Source organism: Takifugu rubripes, chromosome 6, assembly GCF_901000725.2.
Source record: "Takifugu rubripes chromosome 6, fTakRub1.2, whole genome shotgun sequence".
Taxonomy (NCBI): Eukaryota; Metazoa; Chordata; class Actinopteri; order Tetraodontiformes; family Tetraodontidae; genus Takifugu; species Takifugu rubripes.
In genome coordinates, this window is record NC_042290.1 from 1,180,719 (window position 1) to 1,201,571 (window position 20,853).

At 45.8% G+C, this 20,853-nt stretch overlaps 3 protein-coding genes across 5 annotated transcripts; 1 reads left to right on the plus strand and 2 right to left on the minus strand.

Moving 5' to 3' along the window:
* Nucleotides 1–695: 695 nt before the first annotated feature.
* On the minus strand, nt 696–6,313 carry LOC101077778 (cyclin-G2-like). The gene is made up of 8 exons (XM_011604383.2): nt 6,182–6,313; nt 4,907–5,050; nt 4,689–4,826; nt 4,292–4,542; nt 3,816–3,894; nt 3,635–3,733; nt 2,514–2,713; nt 696–1,845 (listed from the first exon to the last, which is right to left on the minus strand). The coding sequence occupies exons 2-8, from the start codon at nt 5,009–5,011 to the stop codon at nt 1,722–1,724; spliced, it is 996 nt and encodes a 331-aa protein (XP_011602685.1). The 5' UTR covers nt 5,012–5,050; nt 6,182–6,313; the 3' UTR covers nt 696–1,721.
* A 1,324-nt stretch (nt 6,314–7,637) lies between these two features.
* Nucleotides 7,638–15,443, plus strand: LOC115250142 (cyclin-I-like). The gene is made up of 10 exons (XM_029837320.1): nt 7,638–7,859; nt 8,598–8,757; nt 11,216–11,350; nt 12,418–12,492; nt 12,586–12,726; nt 12,889–13,017; nt 13,200–13,301; nt 13,395–13,533; nt 14,122–14,321; nt 14,396–15,443. Exons 2-10 carry the CDS (start codon nt 8,644–8,646, stop codon nt 14,585–14,587), a joined length of 1,227 nt encoding a protein of 408 aa, XP_029693180.1. The 5' UTR covers nt 7,638–7,859; nt 8,598–8,643; the 3' UTR covers nt 14,588–15,443.
* Nucleotides 15,348–20,693, minus strand: LOC101078235 (ankyrin repeat domain-containing protein SOWAHB-like). Of its 3 annotated transcripts, XM_029837313.1 has the most exons (7): nt 20,154–20,693; nt 19,662–20,105; nt 18,962–19,610; nt 18,732–18,863; nt 18,258–18,646; nt 17,310–17,497; nt 15,348–17,234 (listed from the first exon to the last, which is right to left on the minus strand). In XM_029837313.1, exons 1-7 carry the CDS (start codon nt 20,658–20,660, stop codon nt 16,793–16,795), a joined length of 2,751 nt encoding a protein of 916 aa, XP_029693173.1. In that variant the 5' UTR covers nt 20,661–20,693; the 3' UTR covers nt 15,348–16,792. The 3 variants fall into 3 exon arrangements, with proteins under 3 accessions (XP_029693173.1, XP_029693171.1, XP_029693172.1); XM_029837311.1 differs by having other exon boundaries at nt 18,962–20,105; XM_029837312.1 differs by having other exon boundaries at nt 18,962–20,069; nt 20,130–20,693.
* Nucleotides 20,694–20,853: the final 160 nt, after the last annotated feature.

Below are 20,853 nucleotides of genomic sequence, written 5' to 3' on the forward strand. Positions count from 1 at the left end.
GTTCCAGCACCGGCCTGCACTGTCCCAGTCCCAGGACCGGCCTGCACTGTCCCAGTTCCAGCACCGGCCTGCACTGTCCCAGTCCCAGGACCAACCTGCACTGTCCCAGTCCCAGTCCCAGGACCGACCTAGACTGTCCCAGTCCCAGAGTTCCCAGAGTCGCCTGGGGATATCACAGTCATCGCAGCCTAAGAAGAAGTCCCGAATGGGATTTTAAGTTACTCTCCTACATCCAGAGATAATTATTGCTGGGAATAACTGCAAAATGAAAACTAGAGCCTTGGTCAAGCAGGACGTGGATGGAAGATGCCTGGAGGTGAGAAAATGGTGCTACTTACTGCTTTGGTAGGACTGGCTTGAATTCCTTAAACTTCTCTTTCTTTTGTTTGGTGTGGTGACATAATGTGTGTGAGACAGAACTATGAATGTAAACAGACGTGAATTAGTTGCTGTTTTTGTTGGGGTGGACATTGAATGTGAGTTGATGATTCCAACTCAGTCTAGAAATGACAGGACATCAGCTGTTCAGTGAGGCCACTTCATGTCCCCTGAACTGATCCAACCTTCAGAACCAGTCCTGTTTCAGGAGCGACTAAATCACCATCTGATTACAAGCTTTGATTTAACTAAAACATTTTGAAGACGGAAACTCTGGATATTGGCTGCTGGATATTGTAGAAGAAGAGACGGACCAGTTTTAAAAAATAACTTTTTTATAAGATTTTGTTGCTTTTTCAGTACAGGTGACAAAGAATAAATTAATTAATATCTACAAAGAACTATTAACATTTTTTTGTACAGCATTTACAGTTTTACATGTTTTTATATAAACATTTTGACATTTTTGGACTTTTTTTTAAATGCTCGCGGAGCAATATTTTTTTCTTTCAACATATTGTCAAAATTATTAAAAACAAAAGAAAGCTACATCTTAAAATTGGCAACTTTAAACATAACTACATACACACACCCACAGTCACACTTGTGCACCACTGATTTCTTCCAGACAAAATAAAAAATCTAATCTGCTGATTTAATACTGAGAACTGCCACCTACAGAGGAACAGCTGGACTCCAACACATCTGTTCTTCTTAAAGAGAGAAAAAGGCAAACCCTGTTAATGTTTGGTGTCACAGATATGAAGACCTGGTTGACAAGACTCCATATGGTCTCTGTGGTCCGGGGCCAAGGGGAACCAAACTTTGTGAGGTCCCGTCCATGTTTGAGGTTCTAAAAGCTACTGAGGTTCTAAAAAGTACTGGTTCAAAAATATCAGTCCTGTTACTTAAAGATCAAGAGTTGAAAACATGAGAAGCTTCTCTTAAAGGAAAAGTCCAATCAATTAGCAGAACCGTGGCCTCCATTTTAACCAGAAGGAGACAGTATTTTATAAATAAGCAAAATATTCTACCAAACAGGCATAAGTTACACACACGATTGAACCGTCTCTGAACTCACAGAGGTACACATTTTGAGCAGACTGCTGTTTCCTAGTGCTTAACTCCACGCTCACCAGAAAGCACACTAATGTTTAATCAGGTCACCTGAAAACCTGGAATGTGACAACTCACCATGCACCTATCTACAAAAAAAACCCCAAGGAAGAATCTGGACCACTCAGCTGCCACTTGTTGTGCAGGTCTCCACCAGCACCACAGCTTATGTGTAACAAACTAAATTTATAACTGAAAGGCTTAGGGGAGAGGGAGGGGTGGGGACATTAAGGCACATAGAGACGTTGTTTGTGGAGGTGAAGGGGGAAGTAGGGTCCTTCTGCGTCGCTGCCCAGAGAGCTGCTGAGGGACTCCTCGCCTGAACTCATCCCATCTTCACTCGAGTCCTCACTGCAGACAGGAGAGGGCAGCGTCACACACACACTCCATCTAAGTTCCAAGTTCACGTCTGTTAGCAGCATGATCATTTGAACAAATATGATTTGTTATTTTCTCGTGTGGCCAGATCAGCTGAGAGCATTGGAACAAATGGGCGACCAGCTCTGCTCACATGAGTCAGCAGGAAACCATCTCTTCTCGCTCTGTCTGCTGACTCGTGTTCTTTGTTAGGTGAAGGTGTGGCTATGTGTGATGTCACTAAAGTGTCTGTGTCAGCCGTAACCAGTGACGCATACCAGACACTGGCAGACACCAGGCCCTAAAGGGCTCAGCTGGCAGGACATGTTATGACATCAGGTGTTGCTACATACCAAACAAACCCTGCGTAACAGGGGAAAAGTTACTTCCTGCTCATCTAACTGTGAAAACAAGCTTTTATCATGTACAAACTGAAACTGAACTGAGCTGAGGTGTGGGGGGTGTGTCAGGTACTTTTTTATAATCTAAAATGCCCCGGCTGTCCTGAGTTTGGGATTTTCCATCGGGTCGGTTGAGAGGCGTCACATGACTGCATCAGACTGAAACTGATACCAACAAACCACCTTTCTGATTGGCCTGTGCTGCCAGAGTTCTGCTCAGTACCCATGTACTCTGTCTTCAGGGGTTCATGGGACTCTCACCTCTCGCTCTCATCCCATCCGCCTTCCGGGATGGTGGGCAGTTCTGGGACGTTTCGGTAGCTGTGCAGGTTCTGGGCGGTTCGCCGGGACACGATCCACTGCAGCCTTCTGTGGTCGGGTTTGCTGCATTCAGGGGAGGCATAGTCTGACAGACACAGGGCCACGCGCTCGCTCCAAAGCAAGAGCTCGCCGTCTCCAATCTGGAACCAAAGCACAGTTCAGCTGCTTGGATACTTGACCGACGACCGGAGTGTCACACAAGCACATTTAAAAAGATCCTGTCTTCCTTAATGGGTTGCTGTACGGGTTTTAAAATGGTGCCTGTAAACAGTTCTCTGTTTACAGGTCACAAGGTTAACAGGTTAAAAAAGGTAAACCTGTTCCCGTCTGCTCAGCCTGAAATCTGATCAGCTGATCACATAACACCAGAAAGTGGGTAAGTAGGACAGCACAAAGACGCAAACGAGCTTTTTTAAAAAAAAAAGAGGAAAGAAACTGGCAGTCCTGAGGTCAGCAAAAAACAGTTTGAACCAAAAACCAGTGTGTAGATAGACATATCAGAGAACATGAGTTAGCCCAAATAAGAAGGGGGGGGGGGGACCAAACAGAATCCCAGCGTGTTTGTAGCCGCTTGAATATCTGCTACCTTTGAATGTGAGGAGAGCAGCTGATGCAGCACAAAACACCAGCTTACATAAGCCACAGTCGATGGGAAAATGCTTTGGACCCAAGTCTGTCTAAGAATAAACATCCCGCCCGCCTCCCCCTGCTGGTGTTTAGATACTAGTTTACATAATTGTGTGGCGTGTGCACGCCTGCCAGAATCTGCTGTGTGCACCTACTGTAGTTCCCCAAAGGGGTTCCTGCCCTTGTTTAATTGTTGGTATTTGTGTAGATTCCCAATCATCCAGGTCATTGTATCCAAGGTAGTTTTCTATGTCAACTGTCAGTTCTTCAGAACTGAAGAAGCCTTCTGAAGAAACCCAGTCCAGTTGACATAGAAAACTACCTTGAATTGTTGGTATTATTACCAAAGCTGGGAAATATTCTCTCAAACTTCCCAGGGCTGTTCTAGTTCCCCTCCCTTCAATAAGCTGTTGTATAAAAAGAGGAAATGTTACCTTCAAATGTTTTTGGATGTGATAGGCTATCTCCAGCATGTCCTCGGAGTGGACGGCTTCTATCCCCTGCATCAGGAGGGCCAAGGCGAGGACAGACGGCTGGATGGACACACGCACAGATGTCAGGGAGTGTTGGGGCACAGCAGAACGCAGAAACATCAGACCCGCGCGTGCTTCCTACCTTTGCTAAAGAGAAGGTTATCCGACACAGACAGGCCTTGAGCTGAGCCTCCAGCTTCTCCAGACTCAACGTCTCATTCCTGTCATAACAGAAACACAAACAATTAAACCAAATAAGTTACCACCAGGCTTGTGGGACATGGTAAAAACTAACTTTGCTGTCAGAAAATGGGGGCACTGCAAGTTAAAAAACACTAAGGTGTCGAAGCCAATGGCAACAATTCTTATCAGTGTACTTTGGTCAGACCAGCTTTCATAACAGTTGACGACTAGTTCTTGTGTTTTTACACAAATTTTCTGGCACAAAGGTTCCTCCATGTTCTGTGGCGACAGAGATGCCGATAGTTTCATTTTTTTAATAGTAAAGTTCTTTTGATGTCGCACAAAAGCTGGTGCTGATAAAACAGAAGAAGAGCTTGTTTTTAAGACTTCTTAAACTCTGTGCTACAGAAACAGGAAGTGTGTGTCTGGGCTCACCTGTCTGTGGCTTGTGAACGTGCGATCTGATGGTACAGGTGCAGGAAGGTTAAGGCAGTGATGGCTTTTGATTTGAAGTTGAGCTTGTCAGCAACAATCTTCTCCATGCGCTCCAGGTCTGACACGGTGAAGCGACACTGTCCGATACGGATCAGCTCGTCACATGGCGTGAGGTTGCACTCCTCCTCCGTTACTTTGGCCGCCATGTGGAGGCAGCTGAGGCTGACGCAGGACAGGTGCTTGGGTTGAATCTGTGGGCAGACAGTTTGGGAATAACATGGTTATTCTCATTTGTTAGGGAAGGAACAAACCAGTACCTAGAAGTCGCAGTCAAAACTGCATCAGATGACAAAACAAAAGCTTGTGTGTGTTTCTATTCCTGTAGCTATAAACGTACCCTCATCATCGCCAAGAATCTGTCCAAAAGGTTCACGGCCAGGACAAAAGTCTGTGTGCTGTAACCAAAGAAACTGGTCAGGCTCCACAGGTCCTCCACTTTGGCATCTCTGCACTTGGCTGAGATCCGGCTTTCACCCTGGAACACAGAACGTGGCGGTTTACAATAATGATCTTTAAATTACTCAGGCTAATGTTCAATAATGGGTCAGTGCTGACCTGCACAGAGGACTCGATGAGGCTCAGCCCCGTCTTCTTGGGAAGATAATGGACCTCCTGCTCATAGTTCAGCCTCAGCTCCTTCATTAGCTTGAAGGCATCCATTCCTTGGGCATCAGAGCAAGTCACCAAGCAGTCCCTTCACTGCAACACACAACAATCAACATGCAAAACCAATTAATAACCAGAATGAAGCACTCAAGCCGGGCTCTGAAGATGTAGACACCTGAAAAAGGTTGAATTTATCTTTTGGTGATAGCATACTGTAGCTATTGCTGTAGCTCATCCTTGTAGTTTGGCTTTTTGGGAAATAATTATCTTTTTTTTAAAAAAAGGGACAAAGGTGAACCCTTCATCGACGTGGTCAATGTTCTTTTATTCATCTACTCGGGGTAAATATGGGTGATAGATGCTGTTCTACCGCTGGGTGACTGGCGTCTAACAGGTTCACAGCCCGGAGCCCTGCCCACTCTCCCCAGCTGGGCTCCGGGCTCGCATTTCTTCTGGTTGACGCCTTCTTGTTTTTGGCCAACAAAAACAAGTCTTTACTGTCACCAGACAACTCCAGACGCCCAAACATAGCCGAGCAGTGTGACAATCGTCGTTTGAAAGCTGTTTCAGGATAGCAGCTAGCCAGAAAGCTAACAGTAGCTACGGGTTTAAAGCCTCTACAGGAGCGGGGGAGGGGCGGTTGTCTCTCCAGCGTCTCCCCAGAGTCACCAAAATATACCGTTATTGGCTCAAAAGTAATGTGTTAACGATCATAAAATGGTTTAAAACTGCAACACTAGCAATTACTGTGGAGATTTTCATTTAAATATCGAGAGCCAGGTTAGTTTGACAAACAACAGCAAAGGAAAACAACTGTTTTCCTTATTTATAGATAGATAGATAGATAGATAGATAGATAGATAGATAGATATCTGTAGATATAGAAATATATATCTGCACGCACACACACACATATAGAAAAAAATGTATAGATAGATATAGACTACACTATACGAGTAAGACAATATTCTGTAAAATACAATTTAAACGCGTCTCTTTACCTTCTATAGAAGCTCGATGGTGACAAGAAAATATATACAGCGAAGAAGAAAGACGCATTACTTATTATAACAAAAGATTGGGGCTCGTTTCAAGTAAGCTGTTACATCTTTGTTGACCGGTTCTTCCGTCTTTTTCAAATGAAAAAACATAACGGTAAAATAGAGTACGATAAACATGCGTATTTCTTACATATATAAACATAAATAAATTTGGAAGGGTTACCTATTCCCGTAGATTAAATCCACATCGTTTCTCAGTCCTTCGTCTTCTCCCCTTTTCTCTGTTTTCTCTTTTGTTGACGTTCCTAAGGCTCACGCCCATATTGTGACGTCACGCGGCTATAACCAATGACGGAACAGAATTTACCAGTCAGGAAGCAAAGGAGCTGATCCCTTTTGAGCATTAACAGTAAAAATTACGTCCTATGACGACAGTTTTTATATGTTTTTAATTTATTAGTTACATTATCAACACGAGCGTTATGGAGGAAATGGATAATGAAGGTTCGGTCTGCTGATAATTACCAGTAAAACTGAAATTCCTCTGATCCGTTACCATAGACGCCCCCTTTTGGATTGATTTTGCCGTCAGCCAATCAGAAAGCCGCACTTTGTCACGTTCAAATAGTCCGCCCAAAATGGGATGATTTGATTGGCACACAGATCAAAAGGAATTTACTGACGCAATTTGAGTATTATGTAGCGTTCCTTTTGTTATTTGTCTTTAGGAAACGTACGAAGAAACAAAAATATAACCGTTGTCAGTCTTGAGACAACGTCAAATCAAAATATGTTTATTATATTAACATGTCTCGTAAGAATTCTGGAAATTATTGGTGTAGCTTTTGCAAGAAGGAAATTTTGCAGTTGCTGTCATTCACGTCAGTAAACGTCTGTACACTTCCTTATTTTTCAGAATCACATGAATACACGTAAATCACGTAGTTACATCAGGCTCACAGTGAAAGATGACTGCCATAAACTTCCAATTATGTAAACTAATATATAAATCATGTCACGTAGTACTGGTAAAAAAAACAAAAAACTTGAGGAAACAATCGCTGAAAGTCAGTCCCTCCTAAACCATTTCGGTCAGACCTCTTGGTGTTATCTGTAAAACCTCTAACATGCACTAAACATGCAGACATTTTCTAGCACCATAAAAGGAGGGGATTCCTGATCCCATCACTCCAACAGAGAACCTTAATATGTCTAAGACCACCAGCCCCCAAAGCCTATATTTCCCTCAGTTCTTTCATTCTTACAGATACTCTTTTATCACACCCGGCACTTTTCTTCACCAGTTCCAACCTGCTTGCACATGCTTCTTCACCTCTTTTCTATCTCCATTGCTCTTGCCTGTTGACCCTGGTACTAAAATGCTTCAACCTCTTCATCTCTCCTCTATAACCTCATCCATCCGTTTGGATCCTTTCCATTTTCTTTCCAGGATCTACCTTCACCTGCTTTCCTTTCACCAGCTCTCTGCTCTCAATGCAGATCATCAAACATCCCCACAGATCCCTCACAAAGATACACACACGCCTTTTTATTACAGTGAATTATCATATGGACAATATAGATAGAAACATATAGATAGATGCTAGTTTATAATAAACGGAACATTACTGAAGCAGTCACTGATTTTTGTTGACCCCAGTTTTCCATATGGGCGGGGCTTATTGTCTCGTGCCCTGCCCCTTTGTCCCCGCAGCGGAAGTAGACGTATGTGTCTATTCCGTTCTTTTATTTTTCAAGATTTTTCTTTTCCCCCATCACCCAGCACCATGGAAGCCAGGATGGACGACTGAACAAGGGACGTCTCCCCGATTTACCCCTTCATCGGAATTTCCGTGGACCGGATGAACTCCAGCTGTGGTTTTCTCCGCTTCGCAGGGGAGGTAACATTTGGGGCTATGACTATTTGCTGAGCGCTAAACAAGCGTTTATGTTCTCCGTTGGCATCTTGCCCTGAAGCTCTACGATTACTGAAACCGGTCTGAATTTCACATCAACACGTAGTGTCGGATGTTTTTACCATTTAGCTATGTTGGAGCACGAGCTGTTCCAAATTTGCCTGGAACGTTAGCCAATTGCTAGCGACGCCGGGCTGTCAGGTTAGCTGCGGCCCAAGCAGTAGCCGTAACCGGGGCAAGTGGCCCGGGAGAAGCGCTTGTCCCAGAACAATGGGACCTTCTAGAGACAATCAGTCCCTCAACCTGGGAAGTAGCCCAATTCATTTCTTGCCATCATTTTTTAACTAATTGAGCTTTTTTAACCATCCGCTTTCATATTGTGTTACGCTTTGCCAAGAATTTTACAATACAACGACATAATACATAAATAAGTCACAATGCAATAAAGTAACAAAAGTAAAAGTATGGGCATTATTCTTTGTAATACTTTAACGAAAAATATACCAGAAATTAAGCAAATCCAGATAAATAAATCTTAAATGCTAAACAAACAATATCCAAGGACATCAGTTAATCTACTGAATTATGCACGGATAAAACATTAAATTCCATTCATATCACACACTGCCATCACCTTTGTGTGCAGTTCTATACAGTTCATCCAGCTCAGAGGCTGCTCTGTGGGTCGTATGATTTGCAGCTGTTATCTTCTGGTGTGTGCAGGTAGCTGTATCCAGTGAGGAGGGAGGCTTTGTCAGGGTAACGGAGAATGAAGATCTTGGAACCCTGGGGACACCAGAAGCTGTCTTTTCTATTAGAAAAAGCAGCTTCTAGGGAAGCTGAGATCTGGAGGGTCTACGTGCCAAAGAAGCCCTCCTCACAGGTGAGGATTTTCCTTGTGTAGCTAAATTTACATTAAAATACATCCCAACTTTGACTGAAAACAAGTGAGTAGCTGCAGTTTAGGACTTCAAATTGTAACTGTATGCAGAAAAAATAGGTCACTGTAGTTCTGTCATGTATGCTGAAGTGTCAACAGGACCTGCACTTTTCACCTGCACCTTAAGAGCAAAGGTTGCCAATTTGAGGACAGCAACGTAAAAGTTTTAGTAAGAGAAGACAGATGGTTTGGAAGAGGGGTAAAAGAAACCTTCACAGAAGTCGAAAACAGATTTGTTTAAACAGAGGGGGACATAACCTTTCCTCCACCTACAACGCTGCTCTGAGTACTCGCCCAGAACAGGTAAACACTCATTCATAGCTGTGCGTAAACATGCTGCTCTCTGCTGGGTGGTTGCAACCCTAACTGCTCACCTGATGGGCACCCCCACCGAGTGTTTACCATGGGCCGACTAATGCCAACTCTTCATGAAATAGCCCCCAACAACAGACATTCAGTTCCTACGACTGAATAAGAGCTGAATGTCTAAACTTTCACCAAACTAGTCAGAACCGAAGAAGTGAAACATCAAAGACCTACTCTAATCCTAAATCTATCTCATCCCAAAGCTAATTAATTTTGGAAAGTGTTCACTCCCACAGGAAAAGCCCCGAGCGTGCACAGGTCGGACCTCTAAGATCAGCATAGGAACATAACTTTTGTGGTGTCCGGGGCCACACCACAGCAATATGCAGAGTCATAATTTTATCACCTATTTTCTTCAACTGTATGTTCATTTATTCTAATAAAATAGGATAATCTCCCATCTCAGACCTGATCTGCTGATTTGCATTGTAGAACCGGACCACACTACATAATGTTTTGTTTTTAGGTTCCAAGTCTGACTTTAGTTTGTTCAAAACTATTGACCAATCTTAGTTAAGGTAGTTGGGTTGATAATAAGAAGCCTGTTAGCTGAGTTAGCTACAACGCTAACCCAATGAGCTCGTGGAGCGGAGGTCCTCCTCAGAGGAGAGTAAGATCAGCGTTGCTCTGAATATCCACCTACTGCTGGTGTGGCATTTACGTGTTTCTGCAGTGTCATTATAAAAAGAGACACAAGACAAAGCCCGTCACAACAGCTGATTGGTATCCAGATAGTGCATATTCTGAATTTCCTTTGCATGCATTTACATTTCTGCGTTGGGCCGATTACGTGAAATTCACGTGGCAGCCTCAGCTGGACTAAAGTCATCCCAGAGAAGTCCGAATGGAGTTGCCCCCCCCCCCCCAGATGCAGATGGAAACACACTTGGGGAGCCTTTGTAGCACCATGTGTCGGGGACACTGGAAATCTGATAACGATAATGGAATTATAGTTGCAATAAAGTGATTCAAGGCTTCAGTAAGAAGTTATGAACTGCTCAAAAGCAGGGGCTATATTTTGTAGGGATGTGCAGTACTCTGTTTTACCACTCCAATAAAAGAGGAATAATTAACAGTTGTGCTGAACAAGCATAAATATCTCTAAAACTCTTCATCACTTCTCTCATATTTGGACATTTTGCATGAGAAAAGTTGCTGAAGAGTTTGATGTATAATATGTACCTGTTGTCTAAAGCTTGTGTCATTGAAGTGTGATACTGATACTTTCCCATATTACATTTTAATGCAAATAGCAGCCGATCATATCGGACATCTCTCTTTTGTTTGGTGAAATATAATTTTAAGTGACATCCTTAAAATTCCTGAATAATCATGTTTGCCAACCGATGTTGTGTGTCAACACCCCCCCCCCCCCCCCCCCCTCACCTAATTTTACAACAGCAATAGAATGAAGCTCTGTTTCATTTCTTTGGCCTTTGATCTGCTGATGCTCAGGCCAGTTGTTTTTAGGTTGGACACTTTCAGTTCAGGCTGAAAAGTGTAGAGTTGTCTTCTGTCCTTGTCCCCTGCTGCTTGTCCAATGTGAAGTACAACCTGGCTTTGATTCACCCAAACGCAGGCTGATGCTCATTGGTGTAAAGCTGGAATGTCAGTTAGAACAAGATTTAAAACATGTAACATGTGACTTGGTTATAGTTTGTTCTAATGTAATCTACTAGCGTTGTGAGGATTTTCTCTTCATGGTAATTTCTGTTTACTTTATGTCCAATTTTAAACCGCAAACTCGTATAGCCTCGTATGAGGATACTAATTGTATTAATCAAACAACTAAACCAATACTTCTGTGATGGGGTAGATGTAGTTGAAAAGCAGGAAAAGTAGAAGCTTCACTTATCAAGGAAGCGAGAAGGTTGAAACTTGTTATACTTGTCCAAGAATAGTTTCTGTAATCACACATTGACTAGCTTCCTGACATTACCTTTATTTCAGTGCACATATGTATGTTGGCCTTTGTTATAATTGGTTAGTTGTTCATTGGTGGTGAAAGTTTGTTAACCCTGTGCGTTCCTCATAGGATACAGATATCTCCCCGACCCAGCGGGATGAGGCTGTGCGCTGGTTGATGGAGCTCCACCGCAGGCTGCAGCTGTACCCGGAGACGCTGGTGTTAGCTGTCAGCATCATGGACCGCTTCCTTGCTCCCATCAAGGTACAAATGGCCGCTTTACTGAGGGTGGTGGCAGAACTACCGCGGCGTGCAGGTGTTTGGCCGTCATTAGGAAAGGTCAGGCGCCCAGACTCCTCTAGTCTTGTTCCAAAAATAAGCCAGTGGCAGCAACTTGACAGAGGAACGTTCACCAAACACTGGGGCTGGTGGGTGAGAGGAGTCACAGCAGAAGACAGTTTTTATTACCTAAAGAGAAGAAAACAAAACGGTTTGATCTGACTTTAGTGAGTTTTCACTCTCTTCTTCTGTAGAAAAACATCACTTCTCAGCTCACAAGTTTATATCGCAGAATAATAATTCTGACTATGTAAATGAGAACGTTTGGAGATCCTTTATATCCATTTAAAGTAGATCTGTGTAGTGCATGTCAGGGACATGCTACCTTTTAAACCGGAGTTCATGTGCACTCAAGTGATGAACCTGCCAGACTGGACCTCTTTATCCTGAGCAACTCTACCGTGGAGCGTTCTGGCCTCACATCATTGATAAGGTGTTTGTTGGCTGTCTGGCAGCTGCTGAGTACACAAGAACAGGGAGTGCCGACACAGACAGCAAACGGACCTTCTTGTTTCTCTTTCTGTTGTATGAGGTGTTCCAGCATTATCAGGATGGCCCTCATGGTTAAACACTGCAGCTGCTGAAGAACATCCTGGTTTCTTCCCTTTCTCAGTCACCATAGCTTACCCTTAAGAGAGCAGCAGCAACAGATGAGCACAAAAAGTTCTCTGACAGCTGCTGATCCAAGCAGGCAGACAGCTGTCTGCTGTGTCCGCTCAAGGATGTAACTGGAGGACATGCACCCTGAATTGGCTCCATAAACATTGAGAACAGTGAGAAACTTTAATCTGAGTATTTAGACTGCGGAAAATGAGCTTGATGGAATCACAAAATGTTTTTTTTGATGAGTTATTTAAGAAGAAATTAATCCAGTTTGTTTTGAACCAATTTTCTGTTCAGGTTCACAATCTATGTTGTTATTATATCACAGTTTACCTACATCATGTAAAATGTTGATATTTTCTACTGTTATGCTTGTTATCTGTCTGTAGGCACGTCCAAAGTACCTGCGCTGCATCGCCATCACTTGCTTCTTCCTGGCTTCCAAAACCAGCGAGGAGGATGAGGTGAAGACAATCATCATACTGACTAAGAGTTACTGTGCCACACACACCTGTTACACTTCCTTAAATAACTGTGTGCGTGTGTGTGTGTGCTAGCGTGTGCCCTCCTTGAAGGAGCTGGCTGCCTCCAGCAGCTGCGGCTGTTCTCCATCAGAGATTCTGAGGATGGAGAGGATCATCCTGGACAAGCTGAACTGGGATCTGCACAGCGCCACAGCCCTGGACTTCCTGCACATCGTGAGTGTGCACTTTCTGATCTGAGATGGTGATTGAAGCTTGGTCACTGTCATCGTTGTGTTACTGGTCCTGTGTGCTTGATCAGCAGTACCTGGCGGCACGGCCTCTCGCTGTTACATTTACATCACTGTTATTGCTTTTCTGGCTCTTCCTGTGTGGTAGTTCCACGCCATGGTGTCGTCATGTCGTTCTGGGCTTTTGGACACTGTGCTGGGACTGACCCGCTCTCAACATCTAAGCCTCCTCACCCTCCAGCTTTACCACTGCCTGGCTGACCACACGCTCATGCAGGTATACACACTCTGTGTTGGAGCTCCCCCTGTTGGCAGGAGACGGCGCTGTTTGTTACGCTGCCTTATTTCTATGAGTTACTTTACATTCACTTAAACTCTGCAAGATTAAAATATCAAGCACATGAATTGAGTTCTTTTACTGAAAGCTGTCCAGCTCTAAATTTCATTTTTTGTGTGCAGCTCAAAGGATCCATGTTGGCTTTGGCTCTTCTCAGCCTGGAGCTGGAGACCTGCTGTCCTGACTGGTTGGGTCTCACCTTTGACCTGCTCAAGAAGACACAGGTACCAGGCTGGCTGTAATGTACAACCTGACTCCTTCTTTGGTTGTTGGGCAGCTTCCAAGATGTTCTGGCCATCCTTTCTTCTCTCTGGCAGATCAACAGCTCTGAGTTGATTTGGAGTCGGGAACTGGTGGCTCGCAGCCTGTCAGCACGGCGAGCTGCCCTTTCCCCAAACAGTGTCTACGTCTACCAGCCCCTGCAGCAGAGCCCCAAACTCCCCTTCCAGCCTCCTGGTAGGTCCATTTGCTGTTACCAGCTCATTATATATAGAATTATATATTAGATGTACAACTTTTTTGGGCTGGTGACATTCTTGTAGTTAATTAATAGATAAAAACTAGCAGCTGTAGGTACTGAAGGTATCATCAGAGGTGTTCAACGGTTTAGAATAGATAACATTTACAGAGTGATCCGTTATGAACCCAATATGAACTATTATTAATTGAATTATTGAAGACACTAATAACTTGAGCCTTTAAGACACCTGGACTAGATTCCATACAGCGGCAGCATGGTGCTGTGGTGGTTAACAGTCGCCTCACAGCATCAAGATCCCCAGTTTGAATCCTAGGAATTTTCTGGGTGGAGTTTTAATATTCTTGCTGTGTTTATCTGGGTTCTCTAAGGGTTCTCTACAGGTTTTCTGGCTTCCTCCCGCTGTCCAAAGACATATATTTGTGATATCGGTGAATTGGCTTTTGTAGTTGGTTTATATATTTTGTTTATAGCTCTATGATGAGCTGAGACTTGGCCAGCATGAATGGGTGACTATAGATAAAAGTTTACATTTCTCTAACTTGGAATCCTCTCTAACCCCGCAGATTTATCTCTGGAACACCAACTTCTTGCCTCCTCCACTGTCCAGCTTCAGACACCTACTGCTGGAAAGGAGGGAGCCCAGAGCTCTGTCTCGTCTTGCACTGAAACCACCCCAGCTCTGTTGTCTCCACTGAAACACCTCAGCCATCGTAACCCCCTGCAGAAGGTCACAGTCCGCTGTAAATCCTCCACCAAACGCAAGGTAACACCTTCACCTCCTGGAGAACATCAAGTTGGCGTGAACTCGTGATCACACGTTTGTATCTGCCTGTCCAGGTGGAGGAGATGGAGGAGGACGACTTCTATGATGACATCAAGCGCCTCTACAATGAGGATACCACCACGGCTGTCCACGAAGGTGTGATAGTGTCAGGTGAAGGAGGTCTAGGTGTCTGTAGTGTCCCTTTGTCCACCCAGGAAGGCAGCTCATCCCCCTGCCCACCGCTGCAGCCAGCTGGTGCCTCATAGAATCCAGATCCATTAGCTCACCAAGTCTGTTCACCTTTAAATTAAAGCTCCACTGATGGAAGTATTGAGCGATGAGTGAGGCAGCACCCTCAGCAGTGGCCAACAGAGTCCAGCAGGGGGCAGCTCTTAACATCAAGCTGTCAGAGTGTTAGATCAGAGCGCTTCAGTGGTTACGATGGTTTTGGATTCTTGAGAACAGCCTCAGAATGACCTCTGAGCCGTCCTGCTTCACCAAGGTCACATCCCATCATCTCCCACAGATGGAAAACAACAGAGCCCCAAAAAAATTTAAACAACCAAAAAAAAAAAAAAAATGCTGCTACTACCTGATTAATCCTATTTAAAACAAGTAGATTTAACAAAACTAAAAATCACTAGACAAAAAATTTAAGACAAAAAAAATCTAGACTCGACCTTTGTAACCCAATACATCTTTATTTAAGTGTCAGTTTGTCTCATTTAAATGTCCGTGTGTCTCCTTATATTTGTTTTTCATGTGATATTTATTTCCAGTCTGGGCTCTCCCGGCAAAGTCATAAAGAAATCATTCCTGTGTTGATTTTTTTCTCTTTCCCATCCAGGATGAACAATTGTAGGATTTATAAAGTAAACATTCTGGATTTTTGTTCCTGTCACCTTGCCTGAGCTGCTTTATTGAGGCAGTTTAACAATCGCAGACAAATGTGACAATTCCCAAATCTAACAGACATGTAAGAAAAGTCCGTTTGCCGCTGTTGCAGTTCTATTTAATGTGTTTGTATTCCTGTAAATGCTCTGTTCCTGATGTGGGGATCTGCTGGCCTTTGCTCGGGGGTCCCTGAACGCACCATGGCACAAATAAATGAAGAGAATCAAAGTGAGTCCAGTTTGTCTTCAATGCCTGGCTGTTATAAAAATTTACAGCGGTGCAGCCTTTCAGCCGTCCTGCTGCTGTAAAAGCTGCTCAGTGGGCAAAGAATGAAAGTTAAACTTCACTTCTGGGTAAATGATGTCAGTAGGGAACAGGATGGTTTCGAATGAGCAAAACACTTTATTACTGTAACTGTAGCAGGTATCAACCCACCTTAGACAATCCAGTTAATACCTGCTCACAGAGAAATGTCCTTGTTTAAATCACTGCAACAATTATAAATCTCATAGAAAAAGTCTTTAAGAAATGAGAGCGTAGCTTATAGTGAACTGGTCTAACTGGGTGCAGCGGAATGTTCACACTGGCTCTGCTGGGCTTGTTTGAACAAAATCTACACATTCTCAAAATGCAGGCAAAGGTTTGTGTCACATGAAAGCAGGGTTATGTAAGTATACAGGAACGCATACACACACAGAGGTTGAGCATATCGCCAGTTTAAAGATCACTGGGCGTATCCAATCAACAGTGTTGCCGTGGCAATGGTTACATGACATTTCTATGGTTTCCAGCCATTGGGTGTGCGCTATATTCAACATTTGGCCTAATTTGTGCAGAAGTGTCCACGTTCTTTCATCGCAAACACACAAGTGCCGTCAGTTACACACAATCTCCAGCACAAGTAGTTAATAAACCTTTTGACTCAGAGTGATGAGAACCAAAGAACCCTTCAACACCAAAGCAGTAACGATATACGTGAATAAAAAAATGTCCCCAACTGTGGACACCGTGTACAAAATAACTTGTGCAATAATGAACCCATGTGCACCCAAGGGAAGCAGGTTATTACGTGATGTAATAACAGCTTTAACCAACAAACCAATCAGTGCTATTGTTTATTCCCATGCTGACGGTGTTTTATGCTAATCCTTGTGATTAGATATGTCAGCCACTGCTGCCCTGATGCCGGTGTCCCTCTCCCTGTCCTAGAGCTGCTTATGGCCTTTAATCAATATCAAAATCTAGTTTATGATCCTACATTGTTACACAATAGATACTCTTCAAAAATGCCTCAATATAAAAAGTTTTGACCACAGACGACCTTTTGACTTGAAGGTTTCTAATAAACAAGCTTGAGCAGGTGCTGAGCAGAGCAGGAACCAGCGTGAGTGTTACATGTAGACTGTGGCTGACCAGCGTTTCCCCTCCACCAACCTCTTCACCAAGCCAGAAACAGTCCAACGACGTAGAATCGGCGTCAACACCAGCATGTTAGTTCTTCCACCAGTGGCGGCCCGAACGGACAGAAGAACCAGCGCCAGTTTCATTTCTTCGTGTGGGCCACGTTTGACGCCAGTCTACACAGAGACATCAATCTGCTGAGCCTGATACAGGTTCAGAGATTTGTGTTTGAGGAACGCTGCCAACGAGGACGACCTTTTGACCTTTGAGTTGGCGAGTTGCTTGTGAACCGGGGATGCGGAGGAGAAGCGGTGCCGGCGGCGGCGGCGGGACGATTGCCGGGCCACGTCTATTTTTCCAACCTCTCCCGCTCCTTTCAGAGCCACCCGTGGAGGAGCTCCCAGCAGCTGGAAGACATCTAATGGCATGGCACAGTCCAGGTATTGCCACGCCTTCTTCCCCGCCATATCCCTCAGCCGCATGTCAGCTCCAAACTTGTTTACCAGCAAATGGATTATGTTCTTGTGGCCATGGATCGTGGCGATGTGGAGGGGTGTGTGGCCACTGGTTGACCTGGCGTTGATGTCGAAGTTCACACCAGCTTTCTCAACTCCATACCTGAAACACAGTTGAAGTGTCAGCCCACATTTTGACCACTTTGACCTTTGGTCCGACTAATGACGCCCTGCTCACCACAGCGTGTTGAGGACCCGGTGGTCCCCGTGTTTGGCTATCCAGTGCAGCACAGTGAAGCCGGAGATGAAGTCTCTTCTGTTGAGCAGCGAGGAGTCCTCTCTGAACAGGGAGTAGATGTCAGGCCAGGCCCCCGCTGCCCCCTTCACCAGCCAGGCGTGTTCTCTGGCCTCCAGAGGAACCGACGACTGATGGCAAGAACAAATATCAGCCCCCGTCGGTATGTCTGCATCTACATTTATAGTAGATCACGCAGAGACACCACTGTAATCCTGTGATCACATATCACTCCTTCCCTCTCCCCTACTCCCTACTTAGGAAGCTGGGTTGCGTGAACTACTTTGTGACCTCAGTGATGAGCTGGGATTTGACATCATAGAACCACATAGTGAGTAACACGGACCAGACGGACGTCAGCGCCGGTTAAGTGGGTTTATCTGTTATTTACTGATTAAAACATAAAAAACACTCACAGACTTGTCCATGTATAATGATGTCCTTAATATTCAACTTTATTATTACTTAATTAGCATCATGTCTGCCTTCTAGCCCGCAAATGCAAAGGATGATGGGAAATACTGCTTGGTTAGGGAGCATTGTTGTGCACTACTTTTCTCAATGCATCATGGGATACACTGATTGCACTATGGGGTGCGAGGATCCTCACTTAACATTTGGACAGTCCTCCAAAATGGCATCCTCACTAGTTAGTGCACTATAAAGGGAATAGGGGTTGATTTCTGGTATCATTCTACCTCTGAAATATATTCTAATAAGTAAAAAAAAAGAAATTTGTTTAAAATTTCCTCACCACATGTGGATGGACAGTGGGGCAGCTCCCCAACAGGGGGGCAAACATATTCAGATCAGCTCTGAGGTCCTTGATATCGAGACAAGCAACGCGGCTTAATGCCGCTGAGATGAAAGGAGATGTCTGCATGTCCTCACCTGCTTACTCTGGTCCTCATCATGAGCTCTCGTGCATACAGCAGGCGGGTTACTCCTCCTTCCTCTCACCTCAACCAGATCGCCGAGGCTTTGGCATCGGGGGGGTGTGGAGCAGGATGAGAGTGAGGAGGACGACAGGCAGCGGTGAAGGCTGAGTGAGGAGGAGATCAGGTTCAGGCGGTTCAAACGGGCCGCTTCGCTTCCCCCTCCACCTCTTCCCTTTGAGTCCTCTTGCAGGAGCTGGTCCAGGTCAGCTCCAAGGCTGAGACACATTCTGCTCCTCAAGTGGCTGCTGACCCGCCTGCCACATGCTGGCTGCTTTCGTAAATGTGGCGAAGACGTGGAGCCGTCACTGGACTCTGACTCCCCCTGGTCAGTGTGGAGATGACCTGTGGAGAGGACCGTCAAATTTTAACTGGATACCAGTTCAGAACCTCCTGAGCATCACAGAACTCCTCAGATGGCAGCTCAAACCTCTGGAGCGGTGCCATGACAACGGCTCCTGGTCAACGTGGAGATGGTCAGACGAATGACGCGTTTCACCCAACTTATTCCTTTGTGTGAGCTGGAGAGTTTCCTGGAGTCCCAGATCACCTCCTGTTTTACCTGATAGCAAAACAGGACAGAAATATCATTCAAATACAAAATTCCCATCAAATAGAGTCTTAAAGCCAGGCCCTTTAAACTGGAAACCACCATGGTACCTGGTCTGCTGTGGAGCTCCTCGAGGCTGCTGTTGCAGTGCAGTCCTCTGGAGATACCTACACCAGGTGAAGGGGTGAAGATGCTGCTATGGCTGGACGAGTGCCCTGAACGCTGGCTGTGATGTAACCTGGGCTCCAGATACCCACCAGCAGGCTGCACCCACGTCTGGCCCATTGTGGATGGGACCTCGTTAGCTGGGTCTGGACTGTAGCACCGCACCTCCTCGGGAAGGCTCCGTCGGGTCAACTGCCACGGGACTGACCCATATTCTAGTCCTGGCACGAGCCACTCTTCTGTCTGTCTGTCTGACTCTGACCTCCAGGGAAGACCAGTATTGGACAGCATTTCGCCTTTGGCATTCTGGATGTAAATCTGAGGATGTTTCCTTTCTGAAGAAGAGGAGGATGAGGAGTAGGGTGCAGGTGAATCTATGTTGGAAGGTGACGGGGCAAAAAGAGCCTTCCCAAGGCTACCATGAGGAATGTGTCTCCCTGCTGAAATTGGTCCCACTGGAGTATCATCTTGATCATCATCATCATCATCATCATCATCATCATCATCATGACACACAGCAGATTTGTAACTCGGTCTGTGTCTGTGTCGTGATGTAGTCTGAGGAGGGGGGTTGAGTCCAGCCTGGAGTACGGCCTGTCTCTCTGAGGTCTGAGGAGGGGGGCTGAGTCCAGCCTGGAGTAGGGCCTGTCTCCCTGAGGTCTGAGGAGGGGGGCTGAGTCCAGACTGGAGTAGGGCCTGTCTCCCTGAGGTCTGAGGAGGGGGGCTGAGTCCAGACTGGAGTAGGGCCTGTCTCCCTGAGGTCTGAGGAGGGGGGTTGAGTCCAGCCTGGAGCAGGGCCTGTCTCCCTGAGGTCTGAGGAGGGGGGCTGAGTCCAGACTGGAGGAGGGCCTTTCTTCCTGAGGTCTCAGGAGGGGGGCTGACTCCAGCCTGGCTGAGGGCCTGTCTCCCTGGGGGTTGTCCTCCGGTAACTGGTACCTGCATGTGGTTATCTGCAGCTATCTTCGCAGGTGTGGTCTTCGCAGGTGTCTCTAAAGGGTGACCAGCACCCCGTATATGCTGCCCCACATTAGGGAGGTGAGCCTGTGGGGGAGCCTGTGGAGGAGCCTGTGGGGGAGCCTGTGGGGGAGCCTGTGGAGGAGCCTGTGGGGGAGCCTGTGGGGGAGCCTGTGGGGGAGCCTGGCACTGACCTGAGGTCAGATTCACCAGCTGAGCTGCTGCTGGACGGATGGAATCCTCAAACCTGCTCCTTACCGGCTGCTGTGACAAGTTAGAATTTGTCTCCACGTCGCTCATAATAAATCCGGCCACTGGTAGGACCTGTTTTCCGGGGGCTCCTCCCGGCAGTTGTGGCCGCGGCTTTGCTGCTTTGCCAGCCAGGCTTTGAGCGCCGTTCCCCGGGAACACTTCTCTCTTCTTCCCGGGAGCGACTCGTGAGCCCTGCTCGCCACCTCCGGGGACATTTCCTCTGAATTTCTTCCTGAGGACCACATAAGAAACGCCGTCGATCTGCTGGACGGTGGCCAAGGAGTTGACGAACCTTTTGAAGAGCTCCCGGTTCTTCTCTTGCTCCGGGTTCTCCCGGATGAAGCTCCTGAAGTGCGTGAGAAGGTCGGCGTTCTTCACCGAACCGCCGCAGCTCTGCAGGAAATGGAACACGGTGTCCTGAGTAAAACCTGCTGCCATCCTGCAGCTTTCTGAGCTCTCGGTTGTTTTCACCTGTCGGGCTCAAAGGTCCCGCAGTAGTTTCTGTCAGAACCAACCCGCCCACGCAGGTATTTACCCACATTCCTGCAGGTAACCCGGATGTAGGACGCACCAACCAACGAGAGGCACCTCTTGATTTTCTTTGATAAATGCGCAGATCTAACGACTATAG